This window comes from Gnatocerus cornutus, chromosome 6 (genome assembly GCF_029298725.1).
Source record: "Gnatocerus cornutus isolate USDA-ARS CGAHR chromosome 6, icGnaCorn1.1, whole genome shotgun sequence".
In the NCBI taxonomy this organism is placed as follows: domain Eukaryota; kingdom Metazoa; phylum Arthropoda; class Insecta; order Coleoptera; family Tenebrionidae; genus Gnatocerus; species Gnatocerus cornutus.
Genome location: NC_142238.1, coordinates 10449339 through 10473403, shown reverse-complemented (window position 1 = coordinate 10473403; position 24065 = coordinate 10449339). Strand labels below are relative to the sequence as shown.

The window sequence follows — 24065 nt, the reverse complement described above, 5'->3', positions numbered from 1 at the left end:
CTATTCATATTTATCTGTTTCGCAGCCAGAGGCCGATGGTTACATTAGAAATTATTATCATTAAGTTTTCAAAACAGTTTCAACTTTGCAGATGAATTGCAATCTTAATAGTTACCTAGCTCGAAGCGCTTGTTAAAGCGGGAGATAATAAACCACCCATGTATACGCCACATTTGCGTGTAAGCATTAATTTTCTCCCTAACGAAATTTTTCGCGTCAGAAATAATAAAATCCGCGCTCATTACGGCGATGTTCATTATAGAAAAAAATCTTACAACGAAGAATCTAAAACGAAAACTTTAATCTGATTTACCCGTGGTTAGCGTAAGCTTGGGAAAGTTCAACGACCGACGCCGCTGCTTCGCCGCTGCAGAAAGTTATAGTGAGATTTCCACGACACGCGGAAACTTTCACTTGCATTCTGTTTTGCCGACTCGGAAGTGCATTCACTCGATCATGCCATCGCTTTTCCGACCGCTGGTTCTAAAGGTGAGTACGCCGAAAAATTGCCAAAAGGAGTTCAGAGACACTGAACTATGGCTATTTTTATGACTTCCTTTTTTTTCAAGTTGTTGAACCTTGCTAATCTACTTTTATAGAAAATGTGTCTAATAATAAACGAAATCAAAATGATTCAGTCAAATGAATTCGGCAAGTCATCGAATCTTATAACGGAATGAATTCCACTGGTGCGAACTAGGTCGAGAGACCTCTAAAATCATTTTTAGGAACCGTACGGTGACCAGTGGCTTAATGAAAGTTTGGAACTTTCTTCGGTAAAAAGCACTTTCGCTTCTTGCTGTAGAATCACAGACACGCAATTATTAGGCTATTTTTTTAGAAACGTGGACATTAGTGTAATGATAATGGGGTCCGAAAACATATGCCACCATGGAAAAAAACGAAGAAATTTAGAGAGGACAAAAATTAATACTATTATGACGATTACAGACCGTTTTTGTCACAAGCTTTCTTTCTACAACGGGAAATACCCCACCGCCGTAGAAAAATAATTGTTCTAAAAAACATCTCAATTTTAGGACAGATGGGCTTAAAGAAAAAGAAGACATTTATTTAATTATCATTAATCATCTCTGGTATTACCAAACAAAACACATCTCAGGGTCTAATCCTTCGATATCGCCCGAAATCCGTGAATGTTTATTGAAGTTTTTTGAACTGTAAAGACGTTTGCGAAGAGAAAATATGAAAACTCATTAGTTCCAACCCGGAAGAAATAATCGGGCTGTTAAACTAATGTGTAGAAGAAAGTGTTACCAAAGAAAGATAGGCCTACAAACAAAGTAATTAATTATTTCTTCCTCTTTATTGAAAAAAAATTAAATTTATTCAAGAACGATAGAGATTTTAGTAAATTTCAAAATTAATTGGAAGTAATCACTATTTTTATGCAAGCTCTAACAGAAAATGTAAAAAAAAACTTTATAATTTTGTAATTTAGTACAGTTAATTAGCAAATTAAAGAATATATGTATAACAACACTCCTAAATTTCATTGCGATGGCATTAAATTATTAATATTAGAATTATAGATCAAACAATCAAAGTTTACAACATTTGTTTCTTCTATTTTTAAAGTTTTTATGTCTTATTTTGGAAACTTTGCACCTGTTGCATGTTTAGAACCTTGGAAACTTTGGGATGCTTGAATTAAAATTATGGATATTCCAATGTAAAGTTGCTTGTGAAATATCGAGAATTTCTACACTCTTTTATCATCTCTAGATTTTTTAAATTGCCTAGAATCTTTATAATCCTCGAAATTTTTGATTCCTCTGCTTCAGTTTTTTGAATTGGTTTCTTACTTATTGGACTTATTCATATTCTTTAAAGTGGTCAGTCCCCAGATATTCACCAAACTTTCTAAATTCGTTGGAATGTCATTTTTGCTTTAATTTTTTATAGTAACAGATGTTTTAGCAAACAGCTGAAAGTTTTAATTATAAACTAAATCACTTTGCTAATAGATAATTCTCCATTATAAAATAGGCCGTATTATAAACATGAGAAAATTTCTCCAGCCAATAGTTTTCTGTACTTTGCTTGTGAAATTTCTTGACGTCGCTGAAAACTTGCATATCGTGAACACTAAATAAAAACTCCGGCATTCTATGCAAATATTTATTCCTCTCCACTCAGGCCTCGTAACACGTAACACCCGCTCCTAGATTGATTCAGTTCATTCATTCGATAAGTTTACACTTTCCATTACAAGTTCATTGAGAACAAACTAATTTTCCATCCAACCGTTTATACCTTTAAATCATAATCTCTCGCTCCATTACCTCAGAAAACTTTTCTGTTTAGTTTCCCACAAATGCACACAAGTGCTCTCATTCCATTACATCATTCGATCAGAATCAATTCAAATCATATTCATTTATCCATTCTCAATCGTAAAAAACGTGCTTTGAATACACAGCACCGAGTTCGGAATTTATTCTTGTAAAAATATGAGCCGCCTGGAATGCCGCAACCAGCATTACTTTACCTGTTCTTTGCATAGACCGAGTGTGACGGTAACCGTAACGAAAATAATGTTGAGGCCGTGACCGATAAGGGTGGCGGTATCAGTGACGACACTAGGTCGGCCAGTGACGTTGAGAGGTCAACGTCTCCCTAGTTTACGCCACACCGCACCAACTTCGATCCGTTGGAGAAACAACGATGTGAAGAAAACTGGAATCTGAAGAGGTCGAAGATAAATTCTGAAATACTCTTGCATCTTTTTGTTTGCAGATCTGTGGTAGCAATGCAATGAAGAAGAAGTGTGAAAGGCAAAATAAATGTTGTGATCAAATGATATCACAACAAGTTCAAGCGCAAAAGTTTTTGTGGCGTACCATGACGCGAAGATTTAATAAATTCTGTCGATGTAAATTGGATCAACCGTCGTTACATGCAGAAATAATCACGAAGGAAAAAACGTAACAAGTTGATTGGTGAAATTACTTAACAACAAATAAAATCTTATTTAATCTATCAAAAGGTTTTCTTCATATACCGATCACTCAAAAAAAACTGAACATGTTGACGATAGAAATTAATAATGAAACTCTTATTTACTCTTCTCTCAAACGATAGTGACTAGCAATTTAAGCGTCTAAGCAAGATAATAACATCAAATATTGTTTACTTTATCGTACCTTTCTCACAAACAACAATTAGTCCTTCCCAGTCAATTTAAATATTCATGGTCGTTGGCAAATTTATACAACGCTCTCTAAAAAGATTTAATAACATCCAACCAAACGTATAAATATTGTTTCAAGTTATAATAGCCCAAACAGAGGAGCCAATAGTAAAACATTTTAGTAAGTTGGTATCAAGGAAATTCTAACGGAGGATCTTGCGGTGGTAACCTTAAAGTGTCGCCGCAAACATTCATCATTTGGAGGTCCTTTAATGAGTCAGTGTGAAATTAAAGGTTAAATAAAACTGGCTTGCAAAATTAAAACGAACATTAATACAGAGTGTTCAAAAAATAGCGGACCAACTGATAAGAACGTCAACCTCTAAGACGCTGTGAATTGGAAATGCTGTTTAAAATTTTTATTTGAAGCTTTGTACGGGAGCAAAATAACTTTAAATATTGCGAAAAACGGCAACAGTGTTCAATTCTTTCGGTAATTATTAGGAGTATAATTTTGAGACCAGAGCAACACTTTGGTAGTTACAATTATTAATAAATCATGTAATTAGTTACTATGGTTTGCAATTAATTCTGATAACACCTGACCAGTAAGTCACAAAGTAGATCAAGAACCATTTGTTCTCTTCTTGGTGGTGCGAATAGTCTTGGGTCCTCCATGATCCTGATAAATTTGGTTCCAATCGGCTCGTCTCACGTACCTGTTGATAAACTCGTTGAAAAGAATTCTTGAAGGGAATTTGCCAGTTAGGAAATTCACAAGCCTTACTGCCCCTTACTGCTTCTCGACTGTTTCCTTCAGGTGTCGGTATATTCAGCAAAATTATACATCTTTAGAAAAATAAACTCCTCTAGTTTGTGACACCTAAAAAATGTTTGACTTTTCTAAAAAAATGGTCATTGTCAGGCACTAGGCAACAATTAATTACTGAATTCTTGAAGTGAAATGTTGCCAGATTAATTTTGCGCTTTTGAGCTTAATTTTAAAAGTGCAAAATAACGTTTTGCATCAACATTTAAGGCATTTGAAGACTGTAAGTATGTGAATGTCACCCAAAACATGAACTCCAGCTGAATTTTGTAAACCTTGAGTTCATTATAAGGAAAAATTTGTGCCATAATTAGCGCCCCTTTAAGTGGCTGTAGATTTCCAACGAAGCACTCAATAATTGAAAAAACTTAATTTAGCTACTAGTTATCATCTGAAGATTCACGTAGTGATAGTTGGTCCGCCATTTTTTGAACACCCTGTATACAAAATCTTGTTAAAATCAATATAATAATGAACGGGGGTGCTACAACAAAAGTTGGGTCTTTAACCATGTCCAAGACTTCTTAAGGTGAGCGAGTGCTCTTATAAGTAATGAATAATTGTCCCATCTATTTTTAACTCGAGGTAATTCTGTTTGCGATGTTTGTTATCAAGTGGCTTTTTTTAAAAGGTAGAAAATCTAACATAGTTGAACTTGGTTGAACATGATTTACAGGCCACTGGATATTGCTCACGAAGCAACTATGCCCGCTTGGTTAAAAATAAATGTATCAAAGAAAAAAAAATTAACAAAAACAACCAAAACGCCTCTTTATCTGAGTCATAAGTTTTAATCGATTAAGTCATTGCATTACTAATTAGAATGAACAGGGTAAAAATGAAGAAGAATGGGCAATTAGGAGCTGATTTATTACCGCATGTGGGTGGAGATTTGATCGTATCTAGAGCCACCCTGTATGTCCAAGACTAAGACTGTGACTAATCGTTTGCACTTAGCTGCAATTAATTTCATTCGATACAATTATTAATCTTTTACATACCGTTGGTGTCATGTTATAATCGTAGTTTTAGCATCTGTTTTTTCTTTTTCCAGTCTACGGGATATCCATATTCGCGCGTAAGATTTTCCCAGCTGTTAAAAACAGCCTCGAGACGACTACTGAGGACATAATGGACAGATAAATAGCATTAAAAGTAATCCGTCTCCATCATGAAAATTTCCGTTGCTGTAAGCTGAATCTGTCGATTGTACCAGTCTTTCAATCCTTCATCAGGAAAACAAAACTACCAGTTTACACAAAAATGCTAAAATTTTATTCGCTTGTAAGCCTTCACCGTCGGCATTTTCGCGCTTTGCTTCTCCATCAAGTTGTCATCGTCGAGCAGGGATGCAATGCAGGACGACCTACCAGAGCGCGGTAGCGTAAGAAACGGAATAAGAAGTGAGTCTGGATGGCGAGGTCGAGGGAATCCTGCGAAGCTGTGTCCGGTCATTGGCCGCATTGGCGTGCATTGTGCAGGCCGTGCGGGGCCGCCATCACCTGCACAATTACTCATTATATTCAGAAGCATCGCCGTAAGCTCGCCTGCTGCATGTGCAGCAGGATCTTAAAGGCCGAGGTGATCTCATCGCTGGCCGCGCCCAGCATTTCTGGGGGACGGGCCAGAATGCATCCGATGCAAAAGTAGCAGGAGTGCAGGATGGGAAGCAGCGCGCTGTTGCATCTTGACCACTATAGTTTTTCCAAATTAGTCATATCGCAGATGCACGCCGACTTTGGGCGGTGATCGCCGTGAAAATTTCGGGCGCCAGTTACGCACTTTTTGTGCGAAGAATGGAGCACCAGCTGCACGTTTCCTCGACTTTTTATTAATACCAAATTAGAGAAAAAACGGCGACTGAAATGATAATTGTAAATAATTTGAGGACACATGTTTCAAATGATTGAACGACGTTTCTGCCCACATTTCTCAGGATTTGACGAAACTGTAACAAATGCTACGCGAAGAACACTATAAATTAATGCCCACATTACATGTTAAGCGTAAATCTAAAACTAAAATAACTAGAATTGTATATTTCACAGTGGCGTCTAACCTATTTAAAATAGGAATTGCATTCCTCTCTCAGACACGCTTTTTTCCTTTCCAGCTCCGATGGTTAAAGGGGCAAAATCAACCAAGCACCTACTTTTAGACGAGGGATTTACCCATTTAAATCTTCCAAAACGGAAATAAAGAGCGAATTGCAAATCCCACGAGACCTACCGCTTTGCATAGTTAATATTCCAAGAAATTCAAACCTCCGCATCTATTAAATACCCATTTTAGTTGTTTATATTTCACGGATATTAAATATTGTTGAGTGTTATATCGTGCATTTTATACAACTGATACTTTACAATGTTATATTAACATCTGGGAGGTTTATGGATATGTTTTTGATACGGTCTGATGGTCTCTCATATTAGGTGCGTGTATGGAAGAAAGTCTTTAAATGTTGTCATTAATTTAATTTTAATTATTAACGCAAAATTATTTTTTTAAAGTGGAAAGGATTAATACTGTTAAAAAGGTTTTAGCATCGCAGAATGTTCAACTGTACCAATTTAAATTAGTGTCCTCTGCGGTCAGCGTCTGTGTTTAGTTAAATTTAAAGTTATTTAATGCCGTAAACACAATTTACTTTTTATTTATAAAGCATGTGATGAAACAAAGATATGAAAAATAACATTGAGGGTCCAACAACAACAAAAAATTCTGATATAAAAGTTCTTGAAATGTTATAACTTGTGAATTCTTTCCACATCGCTCCCACACTTGATGTTATCATCCTCAATTCTCCTATTCATCTCCTTACATCATGTTCTTGCGTTTTAGCATAAAAGCTTGTAAGCACGCAATCCAGCAAAATGCCAATCCTTACAATGTGATGGCCACCATTATCGAGTATTAGGTTAATTAAATCGAGACCTGAAGCATAGGAAACAACAGGTTTTAGTACCTCTGGTAACGATACTTAATTTCCACCGACACTAATTCCAGTACAGCTTTGCTTCAAACTACCTATCGATAAATTTTCGCATGCCTTTCGTTGGCTAGCAGGGATTCACCTTTGGTTATGGATAATGTTTCCATCTAATAATTATTATTATCATTACTGTGGTTTAACGACCACTTTTATTTTCAATTTATTATTGGCGGTTCGCTTTATAGTGCTGTAAACCTCGATAGATAGTAGCAAAGTGCACTGATAATTAATATTCTTGCTGCTTACACTTTGGTTAATGGAATGGGTGTTGCACCAAGAAGGGCGAGAACGATTTTTCAGTTTCGTCCCTTTTTTTTTCTCCTTTCATCGTGCAACATCATCTAATAACTTCGTACTGTTTCATATTCATAAACCACTTACTAGCTAAGCAATTCCAGGTAAGCCTATTCATTTATCTTCGGTTCATTCTGATATCGTTATGCGCTTTACCCTCCGCACAGGTGCTTCAAGAAACATCGCCGTTTTCTACACTTTTATGAAGCGATAACTTCAGGGCTAATTACGTAAAGATAAAATTATAGAGCGAGTGTGTGAAATGCTTACTTTGAAAGGTGTGTGTGCATATAGCATCGCTTCTATTGAATACCGCGTGTGCAATGAAAAGAAAACTTTGATAAAAATAGGGAGAAGCGTACCAACAGAAAAACTTAATTGGATTATATCTGCGTGAGCGGTGAGCATGAACGACGACGAACCTGTAAAGGCGGCACGACGGACGTATATCTGCTCATCGGAAATTTAATTAAGATGCTTAATTAAACTGAATTTCATTAATTTAACAATTAGACATGTTGATTTTGTTGATAAAGTGGACAGGTGATTTTTGCGGTACGAAGAAAATTGTTGCAAGTCATCAAGAGTTGTCTTGTTTGTGGGTCATGGAATAATTCTCTGGTGCCAAATTGTGCAATATTTTAGATTTTCGTGGAGAGTGGGAAGTGTTCACAAAGTTCTGCCCCTCTTTGCAAACTTGCTGGAAGTTTGTATGCTCTGAAGCCCCAGATAACTCACTTTCAGAACATAGTGCTGTCTTGTTTTGGACATATAAAAAGTTGCTCGGTTATTCATTATCTTTACATTCCATTTACCCGTTATGAATTTTGTCATTAAATTTTGTTTTTATCAATGTTCGTTGGCAGGTCATCAAAACTTGAAAAAAAATTTAGTTGTAAGCTGTAAATACCATCACATGCTTAAGATCTTCTTCGTCAAAACGATCTCATTGGCAATATTTGCTAACATTGGTGCTGTTTCTTGACGACCATGTCCACAAGGTGAGATGCCAAGGTTCAGCAGATTTTTTGTGAAAGTATAATACGATACTTTCTATTTCACCTTGATATTCAAGATAAAAGAAAATGTGGAAGGTAAGATTACAGACAATATTGCAAAAATTGTGGTGAAATCTAAAAAAAACAATTGGCAAATATGAAAAAAAAAATCAGCTAAGACAATTTATGGCATCAGATAACATTTTGCGCTGAATTAGTGTATGACCAAGGGAGGGAGAATGATTGATTTTAGTACCTACTGCTGGTTTTGGAGACAAAAATTTTTTTTTTTATTTTTAAATAGAAAATGGTAAATGACAAAAACAGATTACAGTGAATTTCCGTGACTGCGGGACTGTAAACTCTGCCAACTTTTCAAACTACATCATAAATATCTTTGTCTTGAAGACAAAGCATAAAAATAAGAGAAATGAAGAAGTCAACATATATTATGTAAACTGTTAACACAAAAGGAGCAATTGTGTCAAATTCTTTTTTAATTAATAATAATAGAAGAATAAAAAAAAGCCCAAAAAACAGGGGAGAAAACGGATAAGGGCTTAGGGATAGGAACAGGCATCTCGGGACGCAACATGAAAAGAAACATGTAGTCAACAACAACAAACTTAAGTTCGCTGGTCTTATTAGAGCTAACGATTTTTTGAAACGTTTTCCAGGGTAAATACGAAGTTCAGTGTTGAAGATTTTACGATAATTATTAAAATGTGCGCATATTTTTGTTGTTGATTTCGGAATAACCGCATAAAACCGTTACTTTATTATCACGATCAGATTTAATATCAAATTTTCTAATTAAAATTGATGAGAACCGGTATCACATTACACGAGTTCTTCTTATCAGCTATGAAATTCCACGCGCTTTACGATTATCTAAAACCATGCCAAAGACCCACCTTAATCCTCCCACAACCTCTTTCTCTCTTCAGCCACCTCCAACACTTCCAAACAATTCGAATCCAAGTAAAAATTCCACAAAACCACCTCACCCGAGTAGCACGTGCCTCCGATCCCGAAAGCTCGTAAATTTCCCGTCGAATCCGAAAGAGTTGAATCGATAAAACGTTATTAAACTTCTATGCTGTTGAGGAAGGTTAGTTAAGTCGCGCAATCCGGGCAAAGCACTCAGATCCACGTGCTTCTATAGACGAAGGAGCACTGGCCTTAAGCGTGGTAAACCAAACACGGCGCAACATCATCGCGACGCACTTACATGCGGCTTCTGATAACGACGTAAGGTATCTTTCAGTTTTGTTGCTCAGGAGGTGTAAACAATGAGAGGGTGTTTATTGAGATTATAGGGAAAGCTTTCATGAAAATGTTTGGAGGCAGGAGATGACAACAACCTTTTTTGGGAGCTTCGAATTTCGAGATGAATGGGTTTCATTGATGAATGCTAGAAATGACTTGTTAAAAGCGACCACAAAACCGCAAGAGTACTGTTTGGAATTATTGTTGATATTGTTGATACTTTTTTTGTTACGGGAAAATTGCTTTTCGGTTTTTGTAATTTTACTCACATGCGATTTTTAATTAGAGCAAACCACAATTTTCGAAACTCTATTTACTTGCAACAAAAGGATTTTTAACACTTCAAAAACACGAAATTCTTACCTTTGATTTTATAAATAGTCTGAAACAAATAAAATTAATGTAAAATTTCATACAACACCTTTAACTAATATTGAAAACTGAAAAGGACTCTCGACCATTTTCCCCTTAAAACGAAATACCTTTGTTCTAATATTAATTGCAACAATAGCAGCTCATTTTCTTCCATAAATTGAAGTAGAAAATGTGATGAGATGTATAACAAGCAATATGAATAGGACAATGCACTTCTACATACAATTCTACAAAGCGACAATTACTATTCAAAATATCATTTCACCGATAAAACTTTCTATAAGTTATTTTTTTACAAATTTGTGACGTAAACCAACAATTTATAAAAATTTATTTGAAATTGGGGACTTTAAATAATTAAAAAAAGTGAATTTTAAATGCCAATGTCAGTGAAAATTGCGAAAAAGTTGGGAATAAAAACAAATGAACAAATGAACAAAAAAAAATTTTTCTTGGCGGAGTTTCCTTCAATTTAACAATTGGTAGAGAGAAATGTCGAAATTAATATTATTTTTTTATTATCTGTCAGTAGTTTCTTGAAAGGTTTTTATAAAGTTATAAAAAGTGTATTGTTCAAAGTATAGTGATATTGTGGGTTGTCTAATAAAAGGTCAATATTTGATCATTTTTTGTAATAATTTTAGGTAACTTTTTGATTTATTCGTTTTTAATTAAAATCTGGTCTGGTGGTGCAAATTGGCTCAGGGTCTTGCTTAAACGCACTAATACGAATAAGACAAGTTAAAAATGTACGATAAGAGTGTGTAATAATATAGAAAACTTTTTTGTTCAAACTGTTTTTACAATTTTTTGGGAAAGAGTAATTTTAGGCAATTTCGCCCCATGAGAATTTTGTTAATTGTTTTGCCAATTCATTATGTGCAATACGAGCTGATGCTGTGGTTAAGAGCTTTGTATTTGATTGGAACCTTGTGGAACAAATATTTTACTATTTTTTAGCGTAATATAGTGCACAGTTTTATTACATGCGTGCTGAACAGCAACACATTATATTATTAACTAGTTTGCTCAAAAAAGACTGAATCCAGTTTGAAGCTACTTTTTACTATCACTACAAGTACTTTGAATTAATATTTTGTGACTTGAACTTCAAGCACATGGTGAGTATAACTCGTTAACTTGCTAATTTCATTCTGATTTTTTTTATTGGAGGTAGCGAAATCTTATTTTTTCATATTTGTCGTCTCTGATATGTATTGCTGAAGTTTATTATTATCACTTAATTATGAATTAATGTAATCAACTTTCTGTTTTAAATCTTAAGTCCATTTAAGTTTAGTTTCCTGTCGTATAAATAGATTGAGTTACTAAACTGACTCTATTTAGTTAAGTTGAGTCTAGCTCTATTTAGTTTACTTGGTTACATTTAGACAAGTTGAAGACGATTGAGTTGGATTTAGATCGATTTATTTTACTATAACAAAGTCTAACTTTTCCTATAGATCATTTAAAACGAATTCCAATTTGATTTGATCGTCGGAATTTCATTTTATTATTTAACCATTTCGGCTAATTTTGCTGTCTTCTTTTAGTGTAAATCGTCTTTAGATCTATTTTGAACCGAAGATGTTTACTACCATCATCGATTAACTGATATGACTACTTTTAAGACAACGTCGACATTACGTTACTTCCAAATGTTATCAGCACATTTTGGTAATGAAATGACTAATGACACTAATGATAACTGAAATGAGCATAAAATTATACATCTGACCCAAAACATTTAAGCTAAATTAGAGAGCACATGAACCACAATTTCGAAACATACGAGTACCTAGGCATGTTTAGTAAGCTTTCCAGATGTCACAACGACGAACAAAAAATTCAAGAAATTTATTCAAACTTATAATTAAGTGTATACATAGTATGCACATGTTCTCTTTATCCATTTAGCATAGTTTAAATTTATTATGACAGTAAAATATGTCCAGAACCGTTGAATAAATACTTGTCCACATTTCAAATTACAGGGCATAAAATTAAAGAGACAAATTGTGATCAAGAGAGTTTTTAGTGAATGCACTTTATTACGTGTATTTGCATTGAAATGGTAATCAAAAACCACAAAGTAACTAGGTGTATCCGCACCATATCAAACTAAAATTCTATTAAAATTAAATTGGAAATAATCCGGCGCAGAAGAGCGGCGTTATAAAACGAAGTGTGTACGGTTGGCAATATACCATGATCGAAGTTTGTTTCTGAACAGCTGAGCATTGCGGACTTCAACCTTATGGGGTGAATGACTCGGAGTTTGTTCTCTCTTATATAAGCTCTTTCGCTGATTTTGTTGCGAATGCGTATCAAAAAAGAATCTGAGAAGAGATGGTTATTTTTATGAAAGTAGCGGTACACTTAACAGCGCTTGAAAAGGGATTATATTGATTGCAATTTTTTAAAAGAAAATTCAATTGACCGAGCTTTTATGGTGTTTAAGTTTTTGTAGGTTTCCTGAATTTTGCGGCAACTATATTGAACATTTCTATTATTGATATATCGATCTGTTATGAACTTATACAAATGTTATATTAAAACAAATAAAATGCATCAAAGCATTTCAAAGCAAAATAAAAACTATATCTGATTTGAGCTTAACTATTTTAGGTTTGTATACTTTATTGAGGTTACATATTTGTTTTAAAACTAAATAGAATTTGGTCGGAACGATTTTTGATTTGCTGAAAATTGCAATAACAACATTCACAGTTAAATATCAATTTATGAAAATCGAAAATCAAAATCCGTACCAATATTCTACAATGTTTTTATTACGCATTTATTAAAGCTAGTCACATTTTCTAACACAATTTTTATCCACTTTATAACTATTTTTTTTCTAATCCTAATCCCGAGATTCTTCATTGATGAATAAATAATAATACTACAGTTTTTTTTTTATTTACTACCCGAAAACTATTTTAGTTTGATAACAATCAATAAATACGAAAAAACGTTTTATTTACCGAAGACACTAGAGGGAATCAAACTAAAACTTTTTATACGGCCTGCACGATTATCTCTTGAGGCAAAATTGAGATTTTGCAAAATGAGAATTTGAGATTTATCGATTGATACATTTTTGATGCCTAAAAATAAATCATTCTTTACGTTTCGAAACTAAAATTCTTTCCTTTCCTTCACTAAAAAATAGAGCAAAGAACGTTGCAAAAGGCGGAATGTAAAATTCTTCTTATCTGTATACTTACACTGTACATCTGTAAGATTTTTCTTAAATTTTACACGTCTTTCCCGACCTTGCCTGCTGCTTTTCCATAAATATTTTTATGCATCTTTGTTGTTCATGCACATTTTTGTTATCTTTCGTTTTAGAAGTGTGATGGTTTTACGATCAGAATGCATAATGTATGGGCAAGTTCTTTTATTTTATTAGAGTAGAGGTCACAGAAGTTTGTAAATACAAATTCAGGCGTAGATAATACTTATATTAAATATTTATCTTGATATTAAATTTTAATCAGAAAGAAGGGAACATGGGTATTTATCGAATTTAAAATGATCTAAAAATATTTTTGAATAGCTTTAAATATTGTAGGCAGCCCAATATACGCAGCTGTGTCTGCAGTCAACTACAAACAATAAAACTTATAATAAATATTTCAGTTTAATTCTTGAATCCGATTTTGTTGGACAAATTTGAAAGAGCACCTTGAAATATTGATTTGATATTTTCAATAAAAAATGTATTTCACTGAATTTCCTGATATTGAATTAAAGCGCTCTGGAAGCATTCTTAAATTGAAAGTGCCTAGTATATACGTTCTTATTAATATTTTTTGACAAATTATTATTTATACTAAAAATTTATTTAATTACACAACGTAATAATCAAGTGTTTGTTTTTACATTAAAATAATTTTGACCTATGCATCGATATCAGCATATGTAGATTCGATTGCATTTTCTCTAGATAATTTATTTTGTACTTTTATTCTTTTGACTTAATTATAGATCCATTGGTATTTGAACGCTTCGGATTTTTTATTTCAATTCAACTACAAAATGCGTACAAAACTTGTTCATAATTGTGGCATTCTATAAATTAGCACATTTTCTGCGCTCATGAGTCAATTATTCGTATTTATGCTCCATCTCTTGCATTTAAAACTGGTTCCATAATATACGTACGTACTAAAATGGTTAATTATCCAGATATTTTAAATTTTATTGTAAATCAAGTTTGGTTACCTTTTACGTTAGTTACAGGATCTACCTTTTTACAAGATTGACTATTTGAATCATTTTAAATAATGACGCAATGATCATTTTATGCTAACTTAGGTACTTGAAGACTAACTAGTTTTTTTTTGAACAGCAATTTACATCATTTCTGTTCTCCTTTCGTTTTGTTTTTTCCGGCTCCACATTATTTTATAACTACTAAAGAAACTACTGCCGTTATTCCCTCGTAAAGTCGTGTGGGTGATTCTGAACAGTTAGAATTTCATCGTACTATTTTAATTCGAGTAAACCGCTACGCTCTATATGCCATTTCAAGCAAAAATTACTTCGCGCTGCACCCATATTACAACTCAAAAATTTAAGACGAAATAAAATAAGTCCGCGAATGAGTAAGGTCAGGATGTGTGCAATTTTAACTTTGTTGCCTTGACACTGGCATGAATCGATAATTTATTTAGTTCAATAATATTTATAATGATAAATTGGTAATAACACGAGCTCTAGTTCATCTCAAGAAGGTTAAAATCTAGGATTACTCCTTCCATATCCAACCACAAAAAACCAACATAAATGAATTTCAAATCTGTTTAATAACACTTAAATTTATTGCTGATCCGCACGCTGCCTGACTTTCACTTCACCGTAGAATTTCTCTTCGCTTTAATTTAAAACAGTTGATTTCCGAGTTCTTTGTATCACGTGTGTTTTTAGTTTTTGTGTTCTATTTCGAAAAATGTCTCAATTAGGTGAGTAAAAAAATCATTAATTGTTTGTTTTCACTTTTTGATTTGCGGATATCTTCATAATGGCAAAGTTTAGATATGCCACTCTCTATTTACATACGCGAAGTGTTTTCACCTGTTATAACCTCCCATTATAGTTCCTGGAGAGGATTATAATGGAATTACGTAACAATTATGGAAAAATGATTAGCACTTGACAAAGAAAAGCCCAAGAAAAAGTGCGCTTCTTTGTAAAACAACGCGCGATTTAATTATGTGAAATTATACAAATGTGAGAAACATGTAATAATGAAAGCAAAAGATTGTTACGTGTATTTATCTTTCAGAAAGATGCTCGGGCACTCCAAACAAACAAACAGATGTTATTCAATCCACAATTGGGAATTTTGGACGATGGCAGTTCCAGATTTCTGTATTAATGGCGTTACTTAAATTCCCAATAGCTTGGTTTCAACTTAGCATTGTTTTTCTTGCACCGCCGACCCAGTTTTGGTGCAAATCGGATTTGCTACCCAACACAAGTACAACTTGGACCAATCATTCTCTTCTCAAACACGTAATATTCAGATTATTTTTTGACAAAGAACTGAAAGAAAATTCCAGGAAGGACTGAACTCGGGATTTTGTCACAGCATAAGCGACAACGCCACTCTTTGTAGCAAAGGGTTCGAGTACAATCGAACTGTTTTTCATTCTAGCATCATCACAGAATGGGATTTGGTTTGCGACAAGAAGAGATTAGTGGATGTGTCTCAAATAACTCTAATGTTGGGAGTTCTCATAGGTTGAATTTGTTAATTTGTGGTCTTGTTTTGATCTGAGATCTTGTAGGGAATATATTGTTTGGAATCCTTGGTGATAAGTGGGGTAGAAAAAAAACTCTCATCATTTGTATCGTCTTTCAAACCATTTTCGGGATCGCAGCGTCAAGAATCCCGTGGTATTGGGCTTTCATAGCAACCAGATTTCTGCTGGCTATAGCAAACGGTGGTACCATCGTCATTTCTTTCGTGATGTGCATGGAAGTGGTTGGAGGCCCTTGGAGAAGTATTGTCCCAATTCTCTCTCAAATCCCATACGGTTTTGGTAATTCGATAATGGCTGGTTTAGCCTACTACTTTAGAGACTGGCGAGATCTACACTTAGCACTCTCGCTCTTATCTTCATTCTACATTCTTTATCTATGGTAGATCTTTTTTTACGCTTACCGAAAATACGTTTCATCCGTTCTAGGCTAATTCCCGAATCACCTCGCTGGTTGTTGGCCACCGGAAATAAATCAGCAGCGACCGAAATCCTCCAAAAAGCAGCAAAGTACAATAAAACCGACACGGAAAAAGTCCAAGCAGCAATCAATGAGATCTCCTCAATCAAGCCTGAAACTAAACCTTCAATTTCGGCGTTGTTTGCAACCACGGAACTCGCGAAACGAAACGTGTTATTATGTACCAACTGGTGAGCTAATTAATTCTAACTTTACTGCTCTAATTATTTCTTTTAGGTTAATTGCGGGAGTAACGTTCTATGCTTTCACCCAATACGCAGGAAAAGTAGGCAGCAATCTTTACTTCACCGCGGCTATCAGCGGCTTTGTGGCCTTCCCTGGGACTCTTCTCTGCGTCTTCGTTGTAAGACGCTTCGGAAGACGTTTAACGATAGCTTCAGCACATATTCTTACAGCTGTTTGTTTTTTCAGTATTCTTGCCGTTCCTGCTGGTGTTTACCCGCAGGACTGGCCTAGAGTGGTGATCGCAGGAGTGGGCATTGTTGGACTTTCAGTAAAAACACTCACTTGCAATCTATCGATTTCTATTGATTTTTTTACAGATTTCTATGCCGGCTCTTTATCTTTTTACCGGTGAGCTCTTTCCGACAACTGTAAGAAACGCAGGTGTTGGGACGTCTGTGATGTTTTCAAGAATGGGATCTATGGTTGCCCCACTGGTTATTTCCATGCAAGATTTAGCGCCGTGTTTGCCCTTGATAGTTTTAGGTGTCGGTGCTGTTTTAGAAACGATTCTGATTTTGTTCTTGCCCGAAACCAAGGGGGTGCCACTCCCGGAGACCATAGAAGATTTAGACTTCAAGACCAATAAGTAATGTTTTGTCGTGATTAGAGCTGAGAATAACACTCATTTTACAGAATGGAGAAGGATGAGAATCGCTGCTATATATCTTTGCCCACCATTTTGAAAGACACATCGTTGGAAATAACAAAAGTGTAGAAGTAAAATGTATTTATTTTTTTGGGATAATTTTAAGAAATAAATTTAATAAGTTTTGTTAAAGAAGAAAGGCAAATGAAGCTATGAAAGGTGTACTTTAATTCGTCGGGACCTTGAAAAGAGTTGAAAGAAAAAATTTCAACAAACTCTTTTATTATTTAATCAACACTCAAGCTTAATATTTTCTGAGTCAACATTTTACAAATATGAGACTCATGAATAGAAGCTACAAGACAAGCAAACTTTTTATCAGCTCGTAATGACTTTAGCGAAGCATCGGACAACAGGCTAGCCAAAGAAAGTCCTTCTTCACTCTTCAACTTTCCTTTTGGAATGTCTCGAAGTAGCCTACAAACGTGTTTGGTGATGGCAATATCCTCGTTTGGGTTACCAATCCGTGGCTGAAGACACTCCTAAAAGAATCCGGTAAAGAATGTTAGATGTTGCTTTAAAAAAACCTCACTTTGATGACAACTCCTAGATTCTGCAAGTAATACGCTAATCCTTGAAACATACATTTAACTTCTTCTGTTTTGGTTTCTTGACTGTTTACCACTTCGCACAGCAAAATCATAAAGTCGCACAGTAGTTCGACGGTTTTTTCAAAACCGCAATTATCGGCCAGATTTGATGAAATTAAAATCCACTCTGGGGTAACACAGAGAGGTAATATCTGGAAGTGAATATAACAAAAAAACACAAAACGAACACTCCCACTTACCTTAATTAAATGAGAGACTGTCTCAGCGTGGTTTTCAAAATTAATAGGGAAGAAGTGTGCCAAAACGTTGTTTTCAAGTTTTCGATTAAAAAGTCTACGTTTGTAAAACGAGACAAAGAAATCATCAGATTTGATTCCGTGACCTAAAACAAGCAATGAGTGTAATAAAACAACGATTTTTTCTACAAACTCTGATGAAGCGGGCTCATGTTCATCGTGGAATACTTCTCAAAGATATCCACACACAATTTGACAATTTCTTGTTTAAGTCCATCAAAGTTCATGAAATTGCAACGATGCGTCTTCATTAGATCCAACAGGAAGTTGAAGAAGCGTTCAGTGTTGTCTCTTAAATAAACAGGTCTCTGCAAATCCTACAAAATTGTCATTTATACGAAGTCAGAAAGAATTTATAGAATTACATTAAAAATCTCTAAGCAGTTCTTCACGAGATTGTCATCATGACCACTAACTCCGTTTTCAAGAAGAGGTAGGATAATCTGGAGAGTTATATTTTCTGGGGAAAATACTTCATTTCGTATGAGGGCGTTAAATAAGTGAACGTAGTTCTGGTAGTTTTGCTCGCAAGGTTTGTTTTCCGTGACATGTTCCTTCAGGATATTAATTCCCAGTTCATTGATTGTTATAATCTCTTTAACAGAAGACCAAAACATGCTCAGATTGCTAAAATAGAACGGATTCTTTGAACATTCGCTGATGGTATACGTTAATGTCTGTTTTGGGTTTTGCAACAATAATAAGTACAATTCTTTACAGTACTCCACCCCGTGTGGGGAATCTTTCATTCCATTGAACAACAGTATCAACTTTTGATTCACATTATCATTCAAATTTCTTGTTACACCATTGTGATGAAAGTGCCTCGTTCCTACCAAAACCAGTTGATCAAACGTTAATGTTGCAGCGCATTTAAGAACTACACTTCTAGCGGTAACATCAGTGATATCAACACTCATATTAAGAAGACGAGTAACATCTTCAACTGTACACAAATGTGCCCAATTTTTCACGCATTCGGTGCTCTCTTTGTTCATCAAAACTTGTGTGTTTAAAAGAGCAACGAACCAATTTTTCTGATGAGTATCAGCTTTGTTTATCATTTTTATCATCGTGGCAGCGTCAGCGGAGTGAATCTGTTCATTGACTGACTTCGGTTTTTGAGCAATACTTCCGAGCATGCTAATCAAATACTTCGCGTGAGGGTGCTTCTGGAACTTTTCTATGAAGGAGTAACTTCTCTGGGCAATGAGCCCTTGTAGGACTTCACCATCTTGCTCTAGTTCCGCCCAGGTACAAAAAACGTCGATGGTAACCGCTGTCATGATTGAGCAACACGTTTTAATGAGTTTTTCCATGAGTCTTTCTAAATTCTTATTTTTTTCGTTAATTATCAAAAGGAGATCTAATAAATTTAATAGAGAGCGTCCCATACATTCGTAAACTGAGTCAATTCGAACGTTTTCAATTTGGTCCCCATGTACACCTGTTAGGTTTAACAACATCTGTGACGCGTGGTCTGACAGTTTTTCATTTCCTGAAGAATCTGAAGATGTTGAGATTTTCACGACAACTAACTTTATGAATTCGTGGGCATTCACGACGTGAACTTTCGGTTTACATTTTTTTAAACATGGTACCACTTCTAATAAGATCTGCTCAATTACAGTGGCATCAAATTGATACAATGATTCACAAAAATATTTGCTCAGTTCTAAGCCGAGAATTACGTTCGCCAATAAACAGGTTGAAAGTTGCGGAGTTATATTAATAAGATGTTGTAAGTTTGGCTCATCTAGGGCTTCTTTAAACTGAGTGTTTAACACAAGAAACAAACAAATTTCTTTCAATTTCTGATTACATGCATCGTTGATAACGTTCTTGATAATGTATTTTTGTTGAGAGAGAAATTTGTGAAGTTCCGTTACGAGATTCACAATCACCGATTCGTTTCCTACAAGTTTTTGTTGACAGAACTGAATTTTAATAATTGGGACTTACCTCCTCTGTACTTAATTTTGTTTAGAGGGCCCGCGCGTTTTTCAGTACCGATCAGAATACCTTGTATGGCTATAAAATCTTCGTTGAGGTTCATGACTTGAAATTGTGGGCACAAAATTTGAAAAAAAAGAGACCGCTTAAAACGCACTTAACCTATAAAAACGATTGGCAAATGACAAGTAGGCAAGTCAACATATGAACAAGTTGAACTACACTTTTTCGCTGTTTTTCCAAGAAAAAGATATTATTTACAATTATGAAGTTGTTTTGTTGGTAATTAATTAGGAAATTGCAGCAAATCAGTAATTTACCCACACAAATCAACAAAATTCTTTATTATAAAATAATAGTAGTAGCTCCAGAGCGCTTACGTAGTAGGTCTAAAACCGATGTAAACACCAGTGACAGCCGCCGTCCAAGATAACCTAAGTTTGGCAGTTTGTATAATTTTTCTTTAACAATGTGGAAGACTTTTCAGCACGAAGACTCGCTTTTCATGATAAAATTAGTGCAAGATGATGATCTACACTTTTACTTAACCGACCTGCAACTTATTTGGGTCCAGACAATTTCACCAGACGCACTACTCCAACATTTTCAAGTAAGCCCCTTTGTTAGTGTATAAGCTCATTAAATTTTTACAGTGTTTTTTAGACAGCCAATCCTTTATTTGATATTAAAGCCGATGATGCTGTCAATGAGATAATCAACTTGATGAATCAAATTGCAGATGCAGAGATAACCTTAGTCAAGGGTGAAAATGGAGTAACTTTAAGCTTGAGAGGGGTGAAGTCGGAGTTTTCCATACAATACGAATTCAAGTTCAGCAAATCCAGCTCGGACGTGGTATGTTTAAAAAAGTATCATTTCTGAGTGATTTTTGGGGTAGTTTTTAAGGGAAGTCACTGTGCCTTTAGTTCAAACAGTTAAACATTTGGAGGAATGTCAGAATGTGCTTTCTAATCTCATTCAAAAAAAAGACAGGGAGTTGGAGGAGTACAAATTGGAGAAAGGATCAATTTCTAGACAAGATTTGATGACAGAAAAATTTGAAGAATCTATATTAGGCACTATTGATGATAAGTCAATGATGAACGTATTTGGACGTTCTCCAAAGTTTTGGGAGGCTTTTTCTCAAAAATACGGCCACATTAAACCGACACTGGAAGAGTGAGTTTTAATTATGAATTACACATTTTCTTAAATTCACTTTTAGTGTTACTGTGGACCCTTGGAACCACCTCAAACGCAAAAGAAAAGTGTATTCTTCCAAAACAGCACTCAAGAAGGGTAAAGGTATCAATTATAGTAAAAGTGAATGATGTTTTTATTGATTTTATATGTACATAAAACTAAACGTAAAGTACGAAATAATTACATTTTATTCTACAGTCGGTCTTGTTTCAACTTAAATCATGTTAGGTAAATGAGTCAAAGTATTTGGAGCTCTAGTAGTACCATCTATTTGTGACATCTACATTGTGATTTTTAGAAAAAGAAGTAATAAAACTGAATACTTACAAAGTCTTCATGTATCGCTTGATCTGTAAATTGTTTGATTGGTGGAGGAGCAGTGGTGTGTGCCAACAGAAACAAATTATTTCCTCTTATTTTGATACCCACGGCATAGATAATATTCCCTGATTTAACATTAGCGGGGGAGGCATACAAACTGCAAAAACCGCTCCTGAAGGAGTCAAACTTTCTTTACAACTTACGCCAAAATCGGGCGGGGAACTTTCACACTCTCTGCCTCAACTTCTTCAATATTGTCCTCAAAACCAAAATCTTTAATAACGAGAGTGTCGTCGTGAAAGTTTTTTAGTGGTAGCACCGAATTACTTCTCGTATTTTTTTGTGTGTTAGCAACACTGATGTTTTTACACGTTTTGAAAGACGATCCCCAAAACCAGACGAGGTTTTTGTTATCGACAACTACCGTGAAATTCAAACCACACGCAACCATCTAAAATATTAAATAAATTCATGGTGGATACAACTCGACTCCAACCGTTATTTTGTTCCTGAGTTTCATCGTTTGGGGGCTATTATAATTAATATAGTTTCCTTTTCCCAACTGGCCCTCTGAATTTCGTCCCATCGTAACAACGGTCCCATTTTCTGTCAACATAATCGTGTGATTGGCACCGACTGAAACTGACTTAATTTTGTCTTTTAAAAGCACTGGAGTGAACATCAAAATCTTGTCTTTATCGTGGATTCCCAGTTTCCCGTGATTATTATTACCAGTCACTAGAATTTGACCAGTGGCTGTTAGTAAAACCGTTTCTTTGTCTCCACAGAAAATTGCTTTTATTTTCGTTAAATTCAAAAGTTTGATAGCCAGAGGTGTACACCGGTGTTGTGTATGTCCTTGTCCGAGTTGACCTTGCTTGGAGGAGCCCCAAGTGAAGACTTTTCCGTCGGATGTTAACGAGACGACATGTTCGTCACCGCAGGAAACTTGAACGACTCTTGCGGTTTTTAATGAGGCTGAGTAACAGTTTTTATAGCCGTACATGTTTTGGTGGTTCTTACCAATAATTTTGGGAGTTGGGGTGGATTTCCAGTCACCGTGGCCTAGACAGCCTTGTTGTCCTTCCCCACAACTATAAACTAACCCGTCTTTGCTTAGGAAAAAACTGAAATTTCGACCAGCGGCACATCTAAAATCACTTTTTTTTATTCGATCTTGACTGAGTTGGTCTTACTTGACGATTTTTTTTCCTTCTAATGAGGAGACTAAAGTGGCGAAGGATCTGCTTCGAGAGGTATCACTGAGAGCTAGTTGTGAATGAGTGTTTTCGCCCCAAGCATATACACAGTGATCTACAAAATAACGAAATTATCAATTCGAACTCGCGTCTTCTACCTGAGGTAACGACAAGATAATGCGTCGAACTGATCGAAATATCTAAAATCGTTTTGTGGGGTAGTTCTTGTGGTACGACTCTTTGATCAACCCCAAAATCGGAAATCTTGAATACAATCGAGCGTTCTCTTGGGAGCCTAAATGATCATTACGACAAGTCCAAGTTTCCTATCGACTTACTCTATTTTAAGAGACTTTGTTGACGCCATTGAAGTCGAGGTAAAAGCTTCATTTCTCTTTATAACTTTTGGAAGTATAGAATCGTGGATATACTTTGCTCCAGGCCGTTTCGCCGGATTTCTTTGAAGAATTGAATGAACTAACTGTGATAACTCCTCTGAGTATGTATCTGGGATTTCTTTGTACTCGCACTGAAACATTAAGTTCACGGTTTGAGTTACATAACAACAGTTTTTACGTTTGTAATCTTCTGAACCAGTACTGGTAATGTCATCGCTTCAAATGGTTTTCTCAGACATGCGAGTTCGTACAAAATGCAGCCCATAGCCCAAATGTCAGACTTTTCGTTATAATCGTAGCCTTCGCACTAAAATCAGTGTTAAGACTACGTCGTGGTTTTGTCGGGTTTACCATTTCAGGACTGAGATAGTAAGGAGTCCCGACAACTGTTTGCGCCTGGGATCGTGTATTCAACATTTTAGAAATTCCAAAGTCTCCGACCTGTACGATGCCGTTCATATTCAGGAAAATGTTCGCTGATTTCAAGTCTCTTAAACTGTTATTTCAACTAACATAACAACTGAAAGAACCCACCTGTGGAGAATTTTATTCGTATGCATGTAACTGAGAGCCGCACTGATTTGTGAAATGATATTCAAGATGCTTTTTTCGGTGAAAGTCTCGTTCTTATTCCGTTTCGCGTTGACAAGTTGAGTTAGATTTCCACCGTCGGCGTATTCCATGATGATTATTAAAGATCCTTCTTTCTGGAAGCTGCCGAGGTATCTGGAACAATTTTGGTGGATGCGCCGGTTCTGCGTGTTTTTTGTTTCGTTTTACTTAATTATGTTGGGATGATTGAGTGTTGACAGAATTTCGACTTCGTTTAAGGCTGCTCTTTTCTCGTTGTTGTCCATGTCCATGAGAAAAACGTCTTTCATTACCACCTGCTTTCCGTCTTGGATGCGGCGGTATAGAGTCGCGGTACCGAACGCTCCTAATATTTATAATTAATAAGAATGTTTGGGAAGAGGATCGTACCTTGGCCAACGGTTTTGAGTTTTTCATATTCTTCATAAAACTTGTTGCTGTTCATCTTCGAGTATTTACACTTTTTGTGTACACTAGTGCGTACCATGGAAACCTAATTATAGCGATAAGGTCATGAAT

The 24065-nt window shown here is 35.4% G+C and overlaps 5 protein-coding genes across 6 annotated transcripts in view; 2 read left to right on the top strand and 3 right to left on the bottom strand.

Annotated features, from left to right (window-relative positions):
- Eip74EF (Ecdysone-induced protein E74) overlaps window positions 1-9200 on the bottom strand; it is a 120876-nt gene extending 111676 nt beyond the window's left edge. Inside the window, exon 1 of the mRNA XM_088038430.1 lies at window positions 9182-9200. The gene's annotated coding sequence lies outside the window, so the exon portion shown is untranslated. The remainder of the gene's footprint in view (window positions 1-9181) is intronic.
- A 5513-nt stretch (window positions 9201-14713) lies between these two features.
- On the top strand, window positions 14714-17203 carry LOC148172794 (organic cation transporter protein-like). Its single transcript, XM_088038197.1, has 8 exons — window positions 14714-14881; window positions 15205-15434; window positions 15482-15662; window positions 15710-16064; window positions 16112-16333; window positions 16380-16656; window positions 16706-16974; window positions 17022-17203. The coding sequence occupies exons 1-8, from the start codon at window positions 14869-14871 to the stop codon at window positions 17101-17103; spliced, it is 1629 nt and encodes a 542-aa protein (XP_087894323.1). The 5' UTR covers window positions 14714-14868; the 3' UTR covers window positions 17104-17203.
- Window positions 17204-17239: 36 nt separating this feature from the next.
- On the bottom strand, window positions 17240-20056 carry LOC148172793 (uncharacterized). Its single transcript, XM_088038194.1, has 6 exons — window positions 19844-20056; window positions 18247-19796; window positions 18015-18198; window positions 17825-17967; window positions 17567-17776; window positions 17240-17516 (listed from the first exon to the last, which is right to left on the bottom strand). Exons 1-6 carry the CDS (start codon window positions 19935-19937, stop codon window positions 17262-17264), a joined length of 2436 nt encoding a protein of 811 aa, XP_087894320.1. The 5' UTR covers window positions 19938-20056; the 3' UTR covers window positions 17240-17261.
- Window positions 20057-20157: 101 nt separating this feature from the next.
- On the top strand, window positions 20158-21370 carry LOC148172792 (non-homologous end-joining factor 1-like). Its single transcript, XM_088038198.1, has 4 exons — window positions 20158-20444; window positions 20498-20689; window positions 20733-21013; window positions 21060-21370. Exons 1-4 carry the CDS (start codon window positions 20304-20306, stop codon window positions 21163-21165), a joined length of 720 nt encoding a protein of 239 aa, XP_087894324.1. The 5' UTR covers window positions 20158-20303; the 3' UTR covers window positions 21166-21370.
- On the bottom strand, window positions 21153-24054 carry niki (nimA-like kinase). 2 transcript variants are annotated; one of them, XM_088038196.1, is made up of 13 exons: window positions 23937-24054; window positions 23736-23892; window positions 23490-23681; window positions 23307-23445; window positions 23134-23262; window positions 22896-23086; window positions 22716-22852; window positions 22555-22672; window positions 22382-22509; window positions 21855-22336; window positions 21562-21809; window positions 21365-21515; window positions 21153-21317 (listed from the first exon to the last, which is right to left on the bottom strand). In XM_088038196.1, exons 1-13 carry the CDS (start codon window positions 24031-24033, stop codon window positions 21252-21254), a joined length of 2235 nt encoding a protein of 744 aa, XP_087894322.1. In that variant the 5' UTR covers window positions 24034-24054; the 3' UTR covers window positions 21153-21251. The 2 variants fall into 2 exon arrangements, with proteins under 2 accessions (XP_087894322.1, XP_087894321.1); XM_088038195.1 differs by having other exon boundaries at window positions 21855-22509.
- Window positions 24055-24065: the final 11 nt, after the last annotated feature.

Coding starts and splice junctions, on each gene's coding strand:
- LOC148172794 (XM_088038197.1), top strand. Junction 15,435..15,481: donor ATCATTCTCTTCTCAAACAC/GTAATATTCAGA, acceptor AGAAAATTCCAG/GAAGGACTGAACTCGGGATT. Junction 16,065..16,111: donor TTCTACATTCTTTATCTATG/GTAGATCTTTTT, acceptor CATCCGTTCTAG/GCTAATTCCCGAATCACCTC.
- LOC148172793 (XM_088038194.1), bottom strand. CDS start 19,937: ATGAACCTCAACGAAGATTTTATAGCCATACAAGGTATTCTGATCGGT. Junction 19,797..19,843: donor CAAAATTAAGTACAGAGGAG/GTAAGTCCCAAT, acceptor AAAAACTTGTAG/GAAACGAATCGGTGATTGTG. Junction 17,517..17,566: donor ATCTAGGAGTTGTCATCAAA/GTGAGGTTTTTT, acceptor GGATTCTTTTAG/GAGTGTCTTCAGCCACGGAT.
- LOC148172792 (XM_088038198.1), top strand. CDS start 20,304: ATGTGGAAGACTTTTCAGCACGAAGACTCGCTTTTCATGATAAAATTA. Junction 20,445..20,497: donor CACTACTCCAACATTTTCAA/GTAAGCCCCTTT, acceptor AGTGTTTTTTAG/ACAGCCAATCCTTTATTTGA. Junction 20,690..20,732: donor GCAAATCCAGCTCGGACGTG/GTATGTTTAAAA, acceptor TTTTTGGGGTAG/TTTTTAAGGGAAGTCACTGT.
- niki (XM_088038195.1), bottom strand. CDS start 24,033: ATGGTACGCACTAGTGTACACAAAAAGTGTAAATACTCGAAGATGAAC. Junction 23,263..23,306: donor ACTATCTCAGTCCTGAAATG/GTAAACCCGACA, acceptor CACTGATTTTAG/TGCGAAGGCTACGATTATAA. Junction 23,087..23,133: donor TGGTTCAGAAGATTACAAAC/GTAAAAACTGTT, acceptor TTAATGTTTCAG/TGCGAGTACAAAGAAATCCC.